The sequence below is a fragment of the Larimichthys crocea genome, chromosome XVI, assembly GCF_000972845.2.
Source record: "Larimichthys crocea isolate SSNF chromosome XVI, L_crocea_2.0, whole genome shotgun sequence".
In the NCBI taxonomy this organism is placed as follows: Eukaryota; Metazoa; Chordata; class Actinopteri; family Sciaenidae; genus Larimichthys; species Larimichthys crocea.
The window spans coordinates 11,578,566-11,600,505 of NC_040026.1; the positions used below are offsets into that span (position 1 = coordinate 11,578,566).

At 39.5% G+C, this 21,940-nt stretch overlaps 1 protein-coding gene across 2 annotated transcripts in view; it reads left to right on the plus strand.

Annotated features, from left to right (window-relative positions):
• shisa9a (shisa family member 9a) overlaps positions 1 to 6,797 on the plus strand; it is a 47,843-nt gene extending 41,046 nt beyond the window's left edge. For both annotated transcript variants that reach the window (XM_019261952.2, XM_019261953.2), the window contains exon 4: positions 1,179 to 6,797. In XM_019261952.2, the coding sequence (XP_019117497.1) occupies positions 1,179 to 2,065 (887 nt within the window). In that variant the 3' untranslated portion in view covers positions 2,066 to 6,797. The remainder of the gene's footprint in view (positions 1 to 1,178) is intronic.
• The last annotated feature ends 15,143 nt before the right edge of the window (positions 6,798 to 21,940 follow it).

Here is a 21,940-nt window from a genome sequence, read left to right on the forward strand (position 1 = left end):
ATTTTCGCAGTGATAAGAGAGACTGTAGCTTGGTGACAGTGACTGACAGAGGAAGGAAGAAATGTGAGGCTTTAAACCTGACTGCTCCAAGGCTAAAGAAACACAGCACTGATAATGCATCATATCCACTTGTTACACTTTGCAGCAGTATTTTAATAAGCCACAAAGCTAAAATGTTTATACAGGACACATTTTAAGAAAGACAGCACCCGAATAAACCTACCCTACTGGATATATGGCAAGGAATTCTTGGGATCTTGTTATATATTATGTGGAATAGGACATTTTGTCCTGTCACTCAATGGTTAGAGTGAGGTACAGACAGTACAACATAGTAGCATGAAGGTCATGCTACTATGTTTGAAGAACGACTAGTATAGTACATGTTCTAATGTTTTTTCTGCATCTTTTTTGTCAGAACCAAATCATGTCAAATGCTGTGTACACCAAGGTAGATACAGAAAGCATTATACCCCTGTAAGTGCACTACCCTTGATTTCGTCCCTAGAAATAGCAATCAACAAGGTCTTTTTAAAATCTTGCACCTTGGAACATACACCATGTTGAAAACATGACCACCATACAGCCAGATATTCTTCCTCTTTCTACCATAGTGAATACCTACACACCACTCAGAAACTGGATGTTTTTTTTTGGCTTTATAAGAGAAGAAGCGAGGTGGAGGAGACATTCTGGGCTTTCCTTTTGATTTAACTCCTCCAGTGGCACGACAGGTCTCTATATGCAGGCGTTTACAGTAGCCGTGACGCCCTGCTTGGTCAGTTACAGTGGATGAGGATAGGCTGACTAACAAAGTTCTCAGATCTGTTCTATGGGATCTGTTCTATGACCTGTTCAGACTGTGGGAGTATAAAGGGATGGGATGTTTTCTATCCAAACTTCTGCTTGTGTGTGTATGCTTTTGCATGTGCATATCTTACTTTATAGTTTGACCTGCAAACTGCAGAAAGTTTTATTTTATCAGTCACTCTATATAACAATATTTTCTTCTTTCTGTTTCATAGAAAAACATAGAAAAACAGACAAGCTTGTCTTATAAGCAAACAGCCAAATTGAAGGAAGGGAATTCATTTAGATTTAACCCAAGATTTCAGCTCTGCTTTTCATGTCAACTTAACATTTTCATTAGCTCTGTTTTTCTGTCCCTCTCCTTTCAGCTGCCAAGTACAACGGTGAACTCTACAAGCGTCGGCTGATGGTGGAGCTGCCAACAAAAGGCGGGCTCCCTCTCCAGCCCATGGGCAACTCGAGACCCTCCATGGGCAACATGTCGTCAATAACCCCTCCGATGACTACCAACCCCATGGCTTCTAACCCAATGACCTCCAATCCCATGAACCCTACCATCACCCAGATGACCTCCATGACCCAAATGACGTCTATGATGCCCATGACATCTATGACACCCATGACCTCAATGACCCCCATGACTTCCCTCGCTCCGATGTCCTCCATGACCCCTATGACCTCCCTTGGTCCACTGACTCCTGAGCCTGTGGCTACCTATGTCACTGAGATGCCGAACATCTCCTCCGTCTCCACCCTCCCAACAGAACGGCACATAGCCGGCGGTGGAGGAGGAGGGGGACTGAAGCCGAATGGCCACAAACCCAAAGGCAGCCATGGTCACGTTGCCTACAGCTCTCATAGCTCTCACACTCACGCTCACAGCCACAGTAGCAAGCCGCCAGGACTCGGGGCTACCTCCCTGGCGCACATGGCAGGGACAATGCCAGGTGGCACGTCCCTGGGCATCTCCAGGGCTGCAGAGGCTGCCATGGGCTCCAGCTCAGCTACAATGGGCCGCCCATTGGCATACAGTTCCAACACAATCGCGGCTGGGCATGCAATGGGGCTAGGGTTGAAGGGCTGGGATGGGACTGAGACGGTGGGCCGGAGGAAGGCCTATGGGCCCAAGAGGCCTCAGTGTACCGTTCTGGAGCCCAACCAGCTCCACAGCACCAGAGGCCACAGCCACAGCCAACACTTTCTCCCCACACAGCCCTACTTTGTGACCAACAGCAAGACAGAGGTGACTGTGTGAGAGTGGAAGAAAGGGAGAATGGGGGGAAGGATGCATGTGGAGTGTTGGCACAAGTAATGTCATGAGTTGAGACACCAACTCCTGAGGTGGTCAGATCTATGTGTGTGTTTGTGTGGCTCGTTGGTACACTGGTGAATGTGGTGAGACAGTGACACTGTGTCTGAGTGGTCCTCGTTTCACAAACAGAGAGTTCACCAATCAAATCACTGAACAGACCCTTGTTGTCAAGAGGATGGCGTCCATGTTACCATAACTTCAAACAGCCTACAGAGCAGGGATGTCTGTACACTTGTGGTGATATTGGAGTGTTGTCTGACAGCTAATATCTACTCTGTAATGATGACAATACCAGAGTATTACACAGCAACTACACACGGATGAGAAAGTGGGAGACTGCTGATATTAAGAGGGACTGGCTTTACAGACCAAACCTGAGAAGCAATATGAGGAATCAAGTGTAAAGCACCGAAGCATCATGGGAAAGAAGAAATACAGCAAGTTTTCCCACAAACCTGGCAACAAAACTTCTGCTCACCTGCCCAACGTCGAATGGTTTGGATGAAATGACGTTCATTTATGACCCCCCGGATCTCCTGAAGGCTTTGAAACAGACACACGATGAGGGCGCTGGGCTTTGGACTGCAGACATGCAGGGCTTTGTACTGTGGCTATTCAGAAGCGCCTTCATAAGCTCTGCAGCTGAAGGTCGCCCTTTTCCACAAGGCTCCAGGACAGAGAATGGAGGCTGTCACACTGGCATTGTTCTGGTCTGATCTCATCTGTGTGGTGACAGCTGGCCCAAAGAAAGGATAAGGAGGCAGGGAAGGCAGCATCTGGATGATGCTGCAGCTAGCAGAGGCTCCGATTTTCGTACACACACAGACACACAAATCCACACATTCATGCACATGCAGACACGTTTTCACACACAGAGAAATGTATACTGTAGAAATACCACATGTCAGGGTTTGACCAGTATGGGATTGAGGGATGGGGATGAGTGGTCCCAATACTTTTAGAATCAATGTACAGATCTAATTTCTGCATATTTGTTATCTTTCAAAACACTGTCAAAGTTCAGTGTTTCCCCAAAACTATATTCTTCAGACCATCACAATACTAAAAAACTATCAAAGAAAAACCCCTAAATAATAAATTGAAATGGCAGCTAAGTCACAATGTCCCACAACATCCATTCAATAACAAAGGTACTGTTTGGGACACATATATACTTTTTTTTAAATTAGAAAACTATTTTCAAAAGATTCCACAACAAAGAAATGACGCTTTGGAAAATATGTGTTTTGCTTCCTTGCCAAGACTTAAAGTAGATAAATGCATGTTAAATATTAAGCTGCTACCAGCAGTCTGTTAGCTTAGCTTAGCACAAAGACTGGAAATCGAGGAAACAGCTAGCCTAGCTCTGTCCAATAAGAATATCCGCCTACAAGCACCTCTGAAACTAGGTAATTAATATGTTATATCCTGTTTGTTTAACTCAAACAAAGCCACACTATTTCTTACACAGTAACTTCTTAACACAACATTTTAAAAAGTGATTAGATGTTCAAACTGTTTTGATGTAGCTGTGGCCAGTATTTGGCCTTGATCAGACTATGTGTGGACAAAAAAGACTGAATTGAAAAATTGGGTCAGAAAAATGTGATTTATGTATGTATGAACACAGACAGTATACATCAAATATAGGTCAACTGGGCAACAGTATATGCCTAACTTACTTCAATAAGTGGACCAAATGTATCCAATCTACCAAATGCTTTGGCTTTTTGACATTTCTGCACAGATTTTGCATAGGATGTTATATTTCTGTAATTATAGACGCAAGAAACTAAAAAAAGTGAAAAGTGGGTGTAACAGGAATAAAAATACCACATTTTCTCACTGGTAATGTAAGACACTGCCATGAGAAACTAGGCTTAATTAAATCACTCACTGTACTTAAGTTTTAGCTTAAAAAAAAACAAAACAAAAAAACATCACAACCGCCAGAAAAAGAAAAAAAAAACCTATCTAGGTTACATGATTCAAACATAAAAATAAATCCTTGAGTCTGACAAATAGGCCAAATCTTCTAAGGGCTTCTCCAAGCCTATATTACTTGTTTTGTAATGATGTGGATTATAAGCGGCTGCAGCCACAGTTATCATTTTGACCTTGTTATCTAAAGTGCTGCTTCCACCTCTAAGACCCTCTTTACACTCGCGATTAAGATGCATTTTAAAAAGGGATCAGATTGTAATCACAACATGCTTATCCACATTAAAATGTGAACGCAGCCAAGACACAGTGAGGAGGGATTATGATTGGTTTGATTAAACCATCTCTGGAGGTGTTTTGGAAATGTGTGTGCAGATACAACTGAAGCATAAGCACAAAAAAAGGCGATGGGGCAGTATCACTTACAAAGACAGATTGTCAGGATGTTTGTGGATAGAGAACAAGCAAAAAGGTGTTGGTTGTCAAATTTTAAAGCATGTAAATACAAGTGGAAGAGGTGCTCATGACAATCTGTTGAGGCAAACGATTGGATTTCAGTGTGACACATTTTATTGGGAGCTCCAGCAGAGCTGCACCCAGTTTGGGTACACTGTGTGTCCAGGCTGCATGTAGATCTGAGCTGCAAAGATGGGGCTAATTCTAAGGCTTCTGAATCGAAAGCCAGAAACAACATGAAACAAGCCAGCTGAGCATAAGATAAGGGGGTCTACAGGAGGGGATATTTTACGCCTCATGCTGTGGAATCCCCGCTACCTTGAAGGCCACATGACTGGAAACATGAGACCAAATTGAAGGCATGGAATAGGATTTAAAAAAAGTCATCAGAGCGGTAAAATGTGTCACCTCTACCACACTCACACACACACACACACAGACACAGAAATATTACAGGGTGGACTCTGCTTTCCTTCTGCTCCCACAGTGCCGAGCAGCAGGCGTCATCACAGCAGGTAGACAAAGAGTCAGTACTGTTACTGCGCCTGTTGTACATGAAAGACTGTGAAACTCCAGACCTTGGCCCTTTGTAGCGATAACTGATATTATGCTTTTTATATATAAAAAATATACATAGCCTTTCTCTCTTAATCTGTTTCTTTTCATTTTCTTCTTCACTTCTTTTTTCCCCCCCTTCTTCTTTGCTCCCTCCGTGTCTGAGTGGAAGCCCGTCAGAGCAGAAATACCTGCGAGAAACAAAAAGACAGGGCTGTTGGTGATGAATCTTTTCTGTGATAGTGGAGTACAGTCCTGATGAGACAGTGAATAATAATAATTCACCCCCACCTTGAAAGGCATGATTGGTTTCCCCTTGTGCATTGTTCTAGCAGGAAATAAAAGTGATTGATACTGTGTGCCAAAAAATGTAATTCAGTTTGCAGTTTTGTACCATAGTGTGTCCTCTTGAACACTGCGCACATTTCACTCTTTATAACTTTTTGTACATCTGTGTGTGTGTGCGCGTGTGTCTGTGTGTGTGTGTGTGCGAGTGCGCGTGTGTGTGTGAATCCAATTTTGGCATACGATTATTGTCTCTGAAAAAAGTCAAAACTCAAACAAACAAACAAACTGATTCAAGTTCACAGTCCTATAAACCTGTCTGCATCCAATGGGAATTCTTTGTAAATTTTGTTATTTCTTTTCCTCCTTTCCTTGACAGCTGGTGGTTTTATTTGTGACAGAGTTGAGAAGCGGGTCAGTGTTTGCTCAGGATGTGCATTATCAGACCCAATTGACTTAATCCAGCAAGGCGGAGATGTGGAAATATGAACCCTCCTTGTCACCCCTGTATTGCTCCAGCCTTAAAGCTCATTCAGCTCTGCAGAAAGCAGCCACTGGAACAGGCAGGGCAGGACAGTGGAAGCAGTTGGTAAACAAAAAAAAATAAAAAAACCTCTTTCCTCGCCGTAGCAGCCAAAATCAACCTGATAGAAAGGGAATTGGCTGCGCTGGCTGGGTCACGGTTGATAGGGTCAGGGCCACAGATGAGTGGGTTCAGGAGGCAGTCATGTCTGACATTTTTCATCAGACGAGTCAGTCAGACAAAAAATACCACAGCAGAGACAAAAGGACAAAGGTAGTCTGCATCGCTCAAAACATCCAGCTCAGTAGGAGAGCCAGCAGAAGCTCGGGAACACCGGGTGTTCATCATTTATTGAAAATATAATCTTTGATATTCTTGTTTTTTGAGAACACAGTTTGGTGATAAAATGTAGTGCTTGTACTTACCACAACAACAAAGACATTCAGTCTTCATGGATTATAGAGTATGGATTTCTTTCCACAGCAAGTAGTCAGTTTTACTGTAGCTTTACCTGTATGCCAACTTTTTCCGCTATCCGCTATCAAGAGCAGAAACTCATAAACAGGGTACAGACTGAATCACCGCCCACTAAATATTGCAGTGGCCCAGTCACACTAGCATTTTTTACTTTTTTATATTGAGTTCAAACGTTGGTCAACTTTGTAATGTGAATTTGCGTCGTTGACCAACAACAAGCCCTCAATGCTATTGTGACTTATTCGCTTTGTGGCGCCTTTCACATTTATTTAAAGGACCAGTGTGTAGGGTTTAGTGGCACCTAGCGATGTAGTTGCTGATTGCAACCACCTCGCCTCACAAGCTGTTTTCTATCTTAAAGCACAGTGGCTGCGAAATGGGTGAAAAACCAAAAAAGGCCATATCCAGAGCGTCTGTTCTGGGCTACTGTAGAAACATGGCAGTTTAGCATCTGTACAGTATATATGCAGATGGCTCATGCTAAGGTAACATAAACATAATTCATATTTCAGGTGGTTATTCACTAAAGAAAACAGTTTTGAATAAAAATGTTCTGTAAATAGAGCCGCTTCAATCTTACACACTAGACCTTTAACTTCCTCTGTTGGATTATAAACTGCTCCACAAAGATTCATGGATTGCAGACAGTTGGAGACAGTAGCTGATGTTATGAATAACTTACCTACAACCACACAATTCACAAAAGATTTCCACTGTGCCGCTTTCCGGTGTGACCAGGCCTTTTATTGATCAAACTACCAGTCGATCAAAAGTTCACTGACCCAGCTGGCCACGCTGTAGTAACTGACATCATTCAACATTGTGTCAGTGATCACCTCTTAGTGTCTTAATACCTACCATGACACTGCCAAATGAGTTGCAAATTTAAGAAATGACCACACAGTGTGAACTCATTGCTCAAAACCATTCAGGTCCTGATTGCACTGTAGGTGCACTGCCTGCCACAACTCAAACGTTTTTTTTTTGTCCTGTCTGAATGAAAGTCAAATGAAGAGTGGAGGTGCAATTGGCCTAATTATAGGAATCAGACCCAAGTTAGAGGGTGCAGCAGTTCACTGGCGCACTGATCAGCAACAGAGGCAGGTACAAGAATCAGACCAGTCGAGCACTGAGCCTGAAGTTGTGTGGTATTACAGCTTTGGCTGAATATGCTGTGACCTGGAGTTAATAACTAATATTATATTGTGTTTTTTTACTGATATGTGCTATATTCTGACTGAATTCACATAAAACATGTGGAAACACATGAGACCTATTTCTCAATTCAGTTTATTTAAACCACTTAATTTAATCACCAGCCTTGGATTTACTTTGCGTCGTACACCAGTTTTGTAATGAAAACCAGAGCTACGTGCAGCCTATCGATGTCATGCTACATGATTTTTTTGTACTATATATTTTTCTGCATGTTCTTCTACCTTTTTCTCCCAAACTGGCATGGTCCACTGTGATCTTGATCTCAGAGATGAAACATATGAACATGTGTTGAGCTATCATTGAGATTCTGGAGGGCCTACTCGTATTGTGTCATAGCGACACAAAGAAAGGCAAACAGCAAGAGTGGCAGACAAGAGATTTTTTTAATTTATTGCAATGTCTCCAAACAAGACTGGAAGGCAAACACCTAACACACTCACCCACCCACCAACTCACGATATACAATTTGACAAGTACTAGAAATGACAAAACTGAGAGTTACAAAAGCCTTTACTCCCACTGGCCCACACAAGCACTGAGGGATATAAAGAGGCAGGTGACAGAGGGGGTGAGGCAGTTATAGGAGGTGTGAGATATGAAAATGTGGACTGTGGTCGAATTTCTCTCTTGGTTTAACTCTGAAAAAAGCAACCCCATTAGACAAGTCGTGCTGAAATCCAGCTCTCTTGTTCAGCAGAGCAGCCAGCTGCCGGGAGAAAAACCACACAGTGGAGTTTCTACAAGGAATATTCAATAAGAGACAGAAAAGGAGCTGTACTGGGATCAGTGGCCAGGGGGGCTTTATGAGTTCTCACTGTGGTCTTTAATCACCAAAACCCGGAGAAATGTGGGGATGAGCTTTGGTGCTGCGACAGGGACTCAGTCCACAGTGGCACAGTGCAAAAGAGAGAAAAGCGACTTAATATCAACACTCAATGGGGAGAAAGCTATTAATTATTGATATTGCAAAAAGTTGGCGGTGCACGGCAGCAGCTCCATTTGGATTCAGAGTGGACTATTGGCCCTCGCACGCACATTTTATGTTGTAACACTTTTGTTCCAGACATGTAGACTCGCAGACTTGTATTGATCATTCATGCAGCAGCTCAGTAGATTCCTAAATCGATCATTGATTCATTCAGGCGGTCTGGCCATTACCAATATACACCGGAACATGTATTTGTCAGCTCCTGTTGAGTATTTCCATTTAAACTAAAGATGTGAAGCATGGATTGTTCATGTGAATGAATCAGGACAATGCAGCAGTCTGTAAATATTCATTTCTTGGTGGGGAGGTAGTGAAGAAAGTCTTTTTTTTTCTATTAATCACTACAGATAAAATGCAGTATTCTCTTTAGTACACTCTTTTCATTAAAGAGAAGAAAGAGCAGCGTTATCATGGTGAGAAAGTGGGAAATGTACAGTACATCGAGGATGACACTAAAGGGCTCAAACACACATTTTTACTGGATTTTCCTCCACTCTTTTCTTTTCTATCCTTTACCGTTGCTTTTTGCCTACTTGATAGTGTTGTTAACATTACAGCCTATGAAGAGCGGCGCCTGTATGATCAAAAGAAAAAATCAATATATCACTATATTATTAAAAGGGGTTCTCGTCAGCTATGTTTACGACTTTGTATAGCATCAGTCTTTATGCGCAATGTTTTCACCAAACCAGAGCTGTCTACTTATGCACACAGAGACAGAGGAGATGCAGTGTTTGTTGTCCAGTAACGCTCAACATCTGTTTTAAAAAGGGTTTGCTCCTATGGTGTGCTTTATACTGTATGTATGATTTTTATCATGAACCTATATTAAATATATTTGCTGTTAGAATTAACCGAAAGGATATCAATCACAGTGGATGTGAAAAATACTGAAAGACCTCTGCTATGGTCCAGAGCCGAGGGATTTTCCATTACCTTTGAAGAATCAATAAGCTATTTACGATATGACTATCCATTAGTAATCATATCCTTTTATAGAACAACTCATTGATTAACTCATTTTGGTGTTAATCATGCATTACATACAAAAATATGAGATCCAGTTTTCTATTTTTGATGTCCAGACCAGTTTGTGGTATTTATGCATATGTGTATATGGATACATATGGCCCCAACACTGCATTTATGCGTGACTAGTAAAGCATATTTTCTATGGTAGAGCCCATCTCCCACTATTGTTTGCACAGTAGCTTATAATATGCACCGTGATGCCCCATTGTCCTTTTACTGTTTACTGACTTTATAATTTGTGAAATTAAGTTATGAAAAAGCTGTATTTTGGTACTATTCAGATATTGTTAGAAAAAGAGATATAGCAGACGTTTTGTCCAAGAAATATATTATCATAGTGTTGCTATGAATCTGTCTGTTTACTTTATTTTGGGGAGGGATGACAGGGATATTTTTGTTCTTCCTTTGTCGTTGATTTGCCATCTGACAGTATATCACCATTGTTCTATATACAACTTTCTTACGTGGCAATAAAAGATGACTTCTGTAAAAAAAAAAAAAACGCTCCTCTCTTTGCTTTACTTTGGTGATGCCTTTTATTCTCTTTTGTTTCTTTGTCTGTGTGTTTCCTTTCTTCCCCCTCCTTCTCCTCTTCATATCTCCCCACCCACTTCCCTCCTCTCTGTTTCCCTTGGCTCTCTACTTCCCAGCAAACATTTGATGTTAAGTAGATGTTGATAGAATGGATTGGACTAACTTTGCAAACACATTTATATATAGCAGCAACGTAAAAGCTGAAGTGACATTCATACACAGCTGTTTCCTGCTTTGTTTTTTGAGGATGACACCTAAATGTCAGTCCAAAAAAAACACTCAAAATCTATTTTTCCTCTCTGTAAAATGCTGATAAATTACTACCTCTTCTTCTGTTTTCTTAGCACTCTGCATAAAGTGACAATAGACAATAAAGTGATAATCCCTAAGATTTTCAAAAATAAAAAAACTCAGTTTGATACTCTACATGGTTTGTTTTTTCCAGCGACAACCCTTACATGTATTTACATTCAGTAATTAACCCTCTATACACTAGTTTGTTTTGTTAGTGGCGGGGTCCGCCAGGGATTGAGTTCAGATTTAGTCCACCAACCTTGACATGGGTGTAATCTCATTAAAATGAAAAAAATAAATACATTTTTTTAAAAAAGGTCCAGTGTGTATGATTTAGGTGAGTATGTTGTCATTAGTGGAGGTAATCAACCGGATTTGTTTTTTACCTTAGAAAGAGATTTTCCAACAAGAAGCGCAGGTTGGGACAAGTGGTATATATTTGGTATCAATCTGAGTCCTATCTGAATCTGAAATAATATGAATTATCGTCATTAAATCCCATGCTACACATTAAGACTTTGAACTGGTAAATCATCTTTTCTGGAGAAGTTGTACCAAGACACAAACAATGCTCGTTTTTTTTGTCTCATTAAACAGATTACAGATAACAGCTGTGTGTTGCTCCCAGAACTGTAGGACCTGTCATGTAACCTTTAATCATAGGTACTAGCAGATTAATCTTTTAAAGAAATCTTTTTATCTTCTTCTCATAACTGACGTTAAAATAATTTTGTCTTTGTTTTTTACATATTCTCAAAACAAGTGACAGATACTGCCACAGCTTTATTTTAGTGCTCTGCCTTTATACTTTTTGGCATGTGGTTCTCTCAGCATCACCTCTGGGAGGTTTGCAAAATTATTTTTGGCAGCATTCCTTTCATTAATAATAACTTTAGAGATAAAATGGTTGCAGGGAAGATGAAATGCGCCTCAGTCTACAAAGTCACAATATTCAATTATCAAAATGTTACCAACCATAAAATATTTCCTGGATCCTCTGCTCTCCTCATACCTCTGTCCCCTGTTGCTTCCCTCTATGATTGCCGGGCTAAAGCCAGACTGTTAATGTGTCCTTGGGCTTCAAACAGAAGATCTCTGCCAGACGAAATCTGACCCACTGTTTAGGTTGTATTTTTTTAATTAATTTTTTTTTACCTTCAAATGAACCATGCGTGGAAGGCAAAAAAAAACTGATTCACAATGTTGTCTTCACACTCATCCGATTACACACAACAGAATGCACAATGTGAGTTTACACTAATTACTCAGGCTGCCAGTGCCAGTCCAGGGAATTGAACTAAAACAAAGCAAACCTGCTTTTCCTCCCACTCCCCTGCCAATACCTCTACCATCCCGAATCATGCTCAGCAGAGCGAAGCTGCACAACACAAGCTTTCTGTGTGTTTTTAAACCATCTGGCACTGATCTCTACTAGTCAGGGACTTCATCATCATCACAATCATCATCATCATTTTTTAGTAGAAGTTTTCCCTGATCTCAAATAGTCCAGACCTCCTAAGTCCTTTCCTAAAAACTTTTCCTTGACCTGGATGGTAAACATCATGAGGTCAAGGAAATGTTGATGTTGCAGCCCCATGGAATCATGGGACTGTATTACCTCCTTTCCTTTCATAAAGGATGGTCAGGTGTATCCTTTTCTAAAGGAGATAGGAAAGAAAGCACTGGAGCACCTTTCCTTAACATTTAGAGTCTTCTGGGTCATTTCATGCAGTGCACAACCTTTCTAGGCAAAATAGACTCTTCAACCGGACCCACTGAACAATCTGGTGTTGTCTGGAAGGTTGAACCAGTGTTATATACTGCTCTGGTGATTGGATGATGAGCCACAGGTGGTGAGGTAATCAGGCAGGTGAATCGGAGTCAACAAAGAGAGACGGACAAGACAGAAATACAAGGGAAGAGGAAACAAGTGGAAAACACTAGGAACTGAGAGGCAGACAGCATCGTCATGATCAACTTCTGTTTCTACTACTTGTTGCTTTTACATTTGACAACATTTAGTTTGGAATCACAGATACTGGATAAATTCTCACCACCAAACTATGGCACAATCTGTGCTTCCATGTGTAACCAACCTCACGCTATAAACCATTCATCAGGTTTATAAATAATATGAAAATAGAAAAACAGTGAACCCATTAAGCCAAAAGAAATTGTGTATGAAATGTTTTTAGTTGTGTTAAAAATTCTTTAAAGATTTGGTTTTGGTTCAGTTATCACCAGTATTAGTGTGTGTTGTCTTCCTGTTGAGTTTTTCTCACAATCAGTTCAGTCCATTATTTAATCAGTACTTTATATTGTAGTTGGTTAAGGTGGAATTAATATACTGCTTCATAAACTTTGGTCTAGTTTTATCTATAATAATGAATTACAATTTAGAAACTAATCACATATTATGTATAGTATGTACATTTTAAACCAAAAAGTAACTCCAGGTGTCAAATAAATGAAGAGTTAAACAATATTGTTTATTGGGATCCCAGATAGGGAGAAGTTGTTGCCTTAGCAACCGTCTTCTTCTGTCTGGCTAGAATTGTAGACCAAATGATTCGGTACTGAATAACCTTGTAAAGGTCAACAGTCATGCATCCCTGCACAACTGGCCACAAAAAACGTCTCTGCATGATTTTAAATCACAAATTACAAGTCCATGGGATGTTCCCCCTCTTTGTATTAGATATTATATACAGTATTATATAGCCTTTTACCCAAAATGGACTTTTTGTCAACTTAAACTTAAACTTGGGTAATGTAATGTCTGAATGCAATGGCAGGATGGCCAAATGAAACATGCATGAAGATATGTTGCTACAGTTCATAGTGTTTACAAAGAATGGAATAAAATATAAAGAATATAATTTATTTATTTTAATGTAATTAATTAGACTTCTGTTGTCCAAGTTCTTTATTTTCTCCCTGTGCGATGGAGCTACGTAACAAGTCCAGCAAAAAGTTTCAGTATTTTACTTTTGCATGGTATCTGCCATCCTCACTTAATTTTACTTACCTGCTCTGATCTAATAACAAGATTTCCTGTTTCCCATCCACCATCTGCCTGAATCCACATCAGTTTAGACTGTCTTTCAAAATGTTCTGACAGAATATAGGAACTATGCTTAATCTATATTATTATGTAGTCTCAACCAAATAAATCCAATACTATTAAATCAACCATGATAGATTGTTTAACAAACAATTAAAATACCTCACTAGTGCAGTTTTAGATGTCAGTGATATTTTGCCTAAGTGTGTGTGAAATATTCCAAAACTCCAGACTCACTTGTAGTAAAGAAAAGACATTTTAATGAGAACATTTTTTTTAAATGTTTTGCATCACTCTGACATGGAAAAAATGTAACTCTGACTTAGCTTTGAATTCTTTTTACACAATATTTAACAACTTTCCAATCAACCTGCTCCATACAAAAAAAGATTCAGAGTGAAACACTGTTCTAATCACTGGTTCTTCTCAAACATGTCCAAAACTCTTATTGTCAGAGGTGCAACTTGGCATAAAGCCAAAAATACCAATCATCCGACTAGCAGAATTTCAGGCACAGAATAACCGTCTCTGACTTATTAAAAAAAGCCAAATCCGACTTACATTTCTTCTCACTTGCAGATACCTCTGGAAAATGTTTTTTGAGTTTTGGAAAACTGTCAGAACCACGAAAAATAATTCCACTGACTCGTTCCTCCCTAAAGTGTGTGAGGCTTTTAATCATCATTTGATTTCATCTGGCAAGATCTTTACCAAACAGTTCACTACTACTACTTTAACTGATGGCTTTCCATCTGCAGCCTCTTTACCAACTATTTCACACTCTGTCGGTTTAATCTAAGGATGAAGATAACATAGATCCGTCCCTCCTTCACCTCATAGCTGATTTAATTGCAGCACCTCGAGCTCACATTTTCAACCTCTCATTAGTGTCAGATAAAATCCCCAAAATTTGGAAGTCTGCTCAGGTTATCTCGAGATGACACTATTTTATATGCCTATGGGCCTTCTCTTAATCTATTGCAAATCTACAGTCTGCTTTTGATACATATCAAAACTTTCTCATCAAACATGAGCCTTGTTTTAAATTCCGGTCAAACTGTTCTCAAGGTCACCATGAGCCTGCCTGCTGCCTAAACTCAACATTGAATTTTTGTAAAGAAACAAATCATGTTTCTCCGCTGCTAGTCAAAAGACTATAGTACAATCCACAATTTTGAAAATCATTGTTTGATTACAGTGATATTATATATTATATTGTACATATGCACACACTCTCACAGTGCACTACACTATTCTCACTTGCTGTTACATCTTACAGTATATGAATATGTGGGACAAACGGATGGGACCAGCATTGTATGTTAATTATTTATGAGGCTGTACTGCAGTTACCTCTGCTCTGTGGTGTTTAAATACAGTACTTACAACATTAAAAGTGAGTCAAGATACTGTGCTGCATGCAAATGGAATAAACTCTTTTCACTGTGAAATGTATGTGAGCCCAGGTCCCTCTAGAAAGAGAGACCTTAATCTTATCGGACCACCAGTTTAAAAACATACAAATACATATAGGCTAGTCAGGAGACTAGGACCAGTGTGTATGATTTAGAAGCATCTAGCTGTGTACCTGCTGACTGCAGCTCCTATGCCTTACCCTCTTCTTCCTAGCATGAAGAGGAAACTACAGTACCGCCATGAAACTTGCAGAAAAACACGAAACTTCCTATCTAGAGTGAGTGTTTAGTTTGTCCATACTGGGCTGCTGTAGAAACATGTTCTCTGTTGAAGAGGACCCGAGCAGGTCAACTCTTCTTCTGTAGATACAAAAGACTCTTTTTATTATACTCAAATAAAGACATAGTTATAAATGTTATATTCACTTTCTGCAATATACTGTCAATAGATGCCCTTGAATGGACATTTAATTGCTGGATTAGGAACTGAATAAAAATGTTCTTTTATTTGTTACATATCTAACTTAAGTTTTTTTCAAACTTCAGTATTTTCTAAAACTTTGACTTTTATTTTTTGTTTTTTATTTTTTTATTTTGTGGTACTGTTTCTTCTTTTCCTTCTTCTAGGAAGAATATCAAATTATTAGACTTTATTACTGTTTCTGTGTTTTCTCAGAGTGACATGTTTTTTCCTGAATCATTTATGTCCATTCTGCCTTTAAAAATCTGGCAAAATCACTTCTAAGCAAAATTCACCTTCAGTGATAATTGATTCCTTAACATAGACTTTTATTACATCATTTTCCTATGAATTAATAAAGATGCATCCTCAATCTATGGTTGCAAGCATTTGATATTTGTGGGTTTCTTGAAGAAGGTACAGTATATTCCTGGTTTTCATTTATCTAAATGCTTAAATATTTCATTCATTTCAGCTTGGTAGCCATTCCTGTCTAAGGAGTTTAAGTGCAGCAGTAGGTTTATTTTTCTTTCTTTATGATTCTTTATTTATTAGTTTATTTGTCAGGGACAATCTACAATAACATGACAGCAATGTATTGCATATAGGATTTCTAGCGGAGGCTAATTTGCTTACAAAGGTCATATAATCAATTCCAAGAGTACATTAAACTGAGCGTATAATAAATAGTGACATTCTCGTACATGTGACAGGATCAAATTACAATTATTTATTGTAATTTATGGTTATTGTTAGGATGCATGAAGTACTTACCTTGATTTGTGTGTGTGTGTGTGTGTGTGTTTGTCGGCATGTAAGTGAGGGAAAAGAAGAAATCTTATATTTAAACATTTTGGCTTCTTTTTAAAAAAAATAAGTCTGCTGAAGCATTACAATTCACTGCACAGCACATCAATTATGTAGCGAAAACAGCATTCAGCTTTTCAGAAATTGCATATGTTCTTCTCATGGCCCAGGGCAGGAGAAATCAGCGTCTGTGAAAATGAGCTATTCCCTTCCAAAGCTTCAGACCAGGAGGAGTCAGACTCTAATCTGTGAAGAGAAAGCAATGTACAGCCTGGAGGGATACCACTGACAGCGACGCTGAGACTCACTTTGTCGTCTCTTTCACTGTTTGTTTGAACTTTGAGATCCAACGGAGGTTTGCTCCATAACAGAGTAATACTGTCTGTTTGAAATTAGAGCCTTGATAGTCAGAATATGTCATGCTTGATTCTGCTGAGCAGTTCTTGCTTTTTTTTCCAGTTTTTCTGCTACGCCTATTTTGTTTTATATTTTCCCAATTTGCCAGTTCATCTTTCAACCTGCACACAGCAGATTAAGATGCCTCTAAGAAGACTGATGACTTATGACCAAAAAGACCAAAATTCAGTTAGGTTGAATTTGTGGAGAAATCTGAAATAGACACTGTGATGAAGACGGAAAAAAGAAAGACGCTTAGACAAAGAAGTGTCTTAGGCAGAGTAAATTATTTATGGTGCATTTCAAAAGAGGGGGGCTGTAATTGAATTGGGAATGAAAAGAAACAAAAATATCACGACCAAAAAAAGAGTTTTAAAAATTTAGAGGTTGTACAGAAAATGATTATAAAAATGTTGAGATGAGAAGAAAAAGACGATCATACAAGAAAAAAAACAAAACAATAAAATGTGTAATAAATGCAGAAACACACATATATACAGGCTACAGTACATCACTGAGACATCTGACACATCCTCCATAGCACACTTATAACCACATCACATTTTTATGGCAGCTGTGAATCATCACCCCGAGCGTTAAAATAATCCTTCTTACCTCCTTCCCCTCAGCTTTCAATTTCCCTTCATGCCATTTGTCCCATCAGACACACATGATCAGATCATGCAGCTCTAACCTTTAACCTTTTACTGTCAGTGGGTTATGTTGTTATTTTAGATGAAGGCATTGCTGTCATACATGTCAACAGAAATGTAAAGCTGAACTTGAGCACCATAACTAAAGTCAGAATCGGGCCTGTCGTGACCCTGCTGCTGCAAATTATCTCATGCACAAGGCAGCGTATTGTGTGACTACCCTCTACACAAAGTTCAATGAGTCGTCTTGTCAAAAGGATTGACCGGCCAGTCACCCTGGAGACTTTTTCTCTCCTTCACACTCTCTTTCACTGTCAAGATAATACAGTATTCAGAGTGGGCTCTGGGCTATCTAGGATAAAATGCATGATGCTAAGCTGCTCCTCGCCGGGCTATATAATTTTCAATAAATGTTCTTTTTGTACCATTCTTTGTCAGATTCTGTCTCTCATTTAGGAAGCTGTTTAGCTGAACAAGTGCAGTGTGAGCGTTTTTTCTCGTGGTGTTCTCCTTGCTGGTGGCCATTTTGAGATTTAGATATTAAGGGGGAAGACTCCTTTTCTTTTTTCTTTCTTCATTTTATTGGTGCAGTGTTGTATATGGCAGGGAGAATAACATAAGACACAGGAGATCACTGAAACAAAGGTAGTGAAAACAGAAGGTGCACAACAAAACAGCTGCATGACATCAAGACCACATAGCTGCAGTGATGTGCTCACATAAAAAAGTGCGGGCGATTTGGACTAAATACAGTGTCAATAGAATTGTGTTGGTATGTTTGAATGTGCTGTGAGTATAGTACAGTACAGTAACAACAGTCCATGACACTTAACTATCTTTACTATTCATTATAAATCAGCCCTTAGCCTTGTGTTTAATATTATAATTCATAATAAGAATAATCTGCTAAATAATAGCTTTGTACATAATTGTTATTATTTACTACTAGACCTGTGAGTGGGTATACACACAAAATGGAACCAGCAGTGTGCCAGCAAGGAGCAACCAGGAGCATAAGGGAAGCAAGGAAAGGGTCGGAGCAGAAGCCAAGACCATTGCTGACATTGGAGAGGATGGCAAACAGGTAAGAATGGAAGAGCGCGACTAGGAAACATGCTTTGTCTGAATTTGTATGAATTTTGTATTCATAGCTGCTTTGTTCAGATCATCCCTTTCCCGAAACTCTGATTTGAGGTGTTGGATATCCTTCATTAGCTGTGAGTACTGATGTTTGCAGTCCAGACACACGTCCAATTATGGCTGAATTGAGTTCAAGAGTTGACTTATAAAACAACACGATCATAAAAATGGAAAAACTTCTCAAAGGTAAACCACAGTCAGTAAAAGAATGACATTATTTACACTCTATTAGGAGTGTACCAGTGAAAGACAAGTCCTTAAAACTTTTCAAATCCAAAGTGAATGACTAAAACAGTGTTATCTATGTAAATATGATGTAAAATGACCATGATCTAAAAGTGTATGATGACGATAAGGCCTAAAACTGATTTAAAACTGAATAAAAGTCAAATTATGACAGAGCCTCTGACCAGTAGACACAAACACTAATACATACATGCACATGTAAGAATTATGATATCAATATCATCATAACGAAGGCAACACTGTGAACTTTATATGGTGTTAAAATGTTAAAGTTTATAGCTCTTTTTGCTGCTTCCAAATGATCAAAACATCTATTAATAACAGGTATGAGATGAAAGTTTGAGTGGTTCCTGGGATGGTGATAACGATAGCTAAACAAAGCATGCATGAAGCATATGCACTCCATATATCTTGGGCACGATTCATGTACCCAAGATATATGGAGTGCATATGCTTTTAAAACAACACGGTGAAATCATTGCACGTATGAGCAAATGACTCCTAGTCGATCTCTGTCCGTGCTAAACCATTGACTAACTGTGTAAAATTGATTTTCTGTGGATATGCTGCTGAGCACAGCATCCCTCAGAAGAATTACAGTGCATACAAAGTGCAACCCCATGTTCACTGGGTATAGAATTTAGATCCACAGGTGAACACAGGATGCAGGAATGTTTCTGTAAAGATAATTTTGTTTTCATAAGCCTTTGGTGTCTGGATTCGTTTCATCACAATTGCAGCACCAGCAACAACATCACACTGTTTCTAAAGAATCCAACTGCTGTGGACATAGCCGTCAGCTCCACATCTACCCCCCCCTCTATTAACAAATTAGCCCGTGAGCGAGCACATTCTGCTTATTTCCAGTAGACAAAGTATTCTGTCTCTGGGTACAGAGAGGAATGGTAGCTGTCCAGAACAAAATGGACTGCAACAACAACCGCACTTTAATCATTCCTGCTGATTAGATCGATTTTGCGAAGGAGACGGGAGCGAGTTGCAGCCGGGGGTCAAGCAGCGTCCCCGGGGTAAGAGTGAGGGGGGACAGACAGACGTCCTGCTAACAGGAGAGAGAGGAAAAGCACTAGTGATGCACCTGGATACCAGATGGTTCATCAGCAGGTCTTTCTTTGTCCTCACTGACAGGAAATGGATCGCTGAGGGCCAGACTGTTACCTAATTACTATAGGACCACACACACAAAATGCACACAGACACACACATAGACTTACAAGTGACACACACATGCCTGCCCACACCTTTGAATACACACACACATGGGGACTGTTGCACCTGAGTCACGCCACGAATACACACAGCACACCTGGATGCACAAACACACACACACATACACACATACACCATAGACAGTGCACCGGCTGTCAAATAGGCCACTCTCTTTCCTTTTTGCTTTTCCCAGAGTGCATTTCAGCACCGAGCTGTCAGATGGCCCTTTTTTTTAACTGTCCCAGTGTGCCCTGCCAGGCCTCCTAACACACACACACTATGACAGCACCGTTTACACACACATACACACTGTAAGTAGCTGTATACATGAGGGTGCACCTGAGGTTTCATACACACACACACACACACACACACACATGCAAACTGACTTTTTTAAATATTCTTTTTTGATACACACACAAATTGACTTTTTCTGAACACTTCCAGTAAAAGTACACACTTTACTACACATTACACACTTATATTACTTTCATCTTTTATTCTATTTCCCTGTTGCTCACTCCCTTACAAACACACACACGCACAAACCAAGCACTGACCTACCTAACCAGTCACCCTGCTGGACACAGTGTCACAGTCACACCGGTCAGCTCCAGACAATCAGTTACTTGTCGCTGTGCAAAAAGTCCAATCACAGCAGGAAGGTCAGCTGATAGAGAGGACAGGAATCCAGCATTTATTTTTATGCCGAATAAATGTACATTTAATAAGTAGTGCACGTCTATTTCCAGAGTTATCATGAATCAAAGGCACTTGTGAAAAATAATGATAAAACATAGTCGGCTGGCAAGAAAAAAAACATACAAAAGAGCACGACATATTGAAACAACCTTGTTTTTTGTCATATACTGTAAGTTTCCAAAGCATCTTGAATTTTGTGCTTCTTTTGGTTCATGTTATGGTTGGTCAGCTAATTTTATATACAGTCAGAGAAAAAAACAGCTTCTATTTATGTTGTATTGATATCTGTGAGAAATGTAGGTCTCAGCCTCACAAGACAATGCAGGAAGCAGCTGATGTGTGAACTTTTACTTCGCTGCTATTTATATATACAGTATACGCGTTTCCGAATGCGTTCAATGTGTAACATCAAAAGTGTGCTGGAAAATAGATGGCCCAGGAAACGGAGGAAAAGAAAGTGGGAGGAAAGAGGAAGACTTCACTGTATTGTACTGTGTGTTTCAGGTCTAAGAAGAGTAACTGCATGAGGAGAGAGAAGACACTCAACACGCTATGATGGCATCCAGCTGTTTCATTACTTAATAAAGAGCATAACTAAACACAAAACATGACAACCCTGGTTCCATTGTTTTTAATTTAGCAATTAAGTTCTTGAATCTGTCTGAGCTTACAAAGAACAAAAGGAAAGAGAACACAACGGAAAAATTATCAGTTTATAGTTGTTTGTTAGCTCGTTAGTTGGAGTGGTGACCAAAACAGCATCCATGGACAAATCTTTGAGGTTGGAGCTGAGTGTATCTATTGTGTCACTGATTCCTGAGCCAGCCATCCCTGAACTGTGACAGGAGCATTTCTCTACTTACAGTCCGGATTACACAGTGACGCAGTTACATTACACTCTACATATATATCTATGTGTGGAGGAGCCCCACCTCGTCCCGTGACTGTTAAACAGAAAGGAGTTTTGATGTCTCTGTGGGAGAAGTAGTCAAAAAGTTAAGGGTGAAATGTCAGCAGCTTGACAGCGACCTCGACAGATTTCTGTAATCATCAATGTTTATAACTGTACTCAATGTATTTCTTATCAATTTTACAGCTAACAGAAAATCTAATCTAAAGCTCCCAATATGACAATGAAAATGACTTTAAGATTATTTCTGAATAATTATGTTAACTAATGAGAGAGGAAGGTCATATTCAATTATAATATTTGCAAAATAGAAATGTTTTCAGCTATCTGGCCGTCATCATAGTTGAAAACACAAAAACCAAACACATGGGAAGAGCAACAACAAGGAAAAGTGTGTTTTTAAAGGTAGCCCATGCATCTTTTTACTGCTAACATGATGATCATATGATGATGTTATCAGGGTTATTATTTCTGTGATGTGAGGGTTCGATGTAC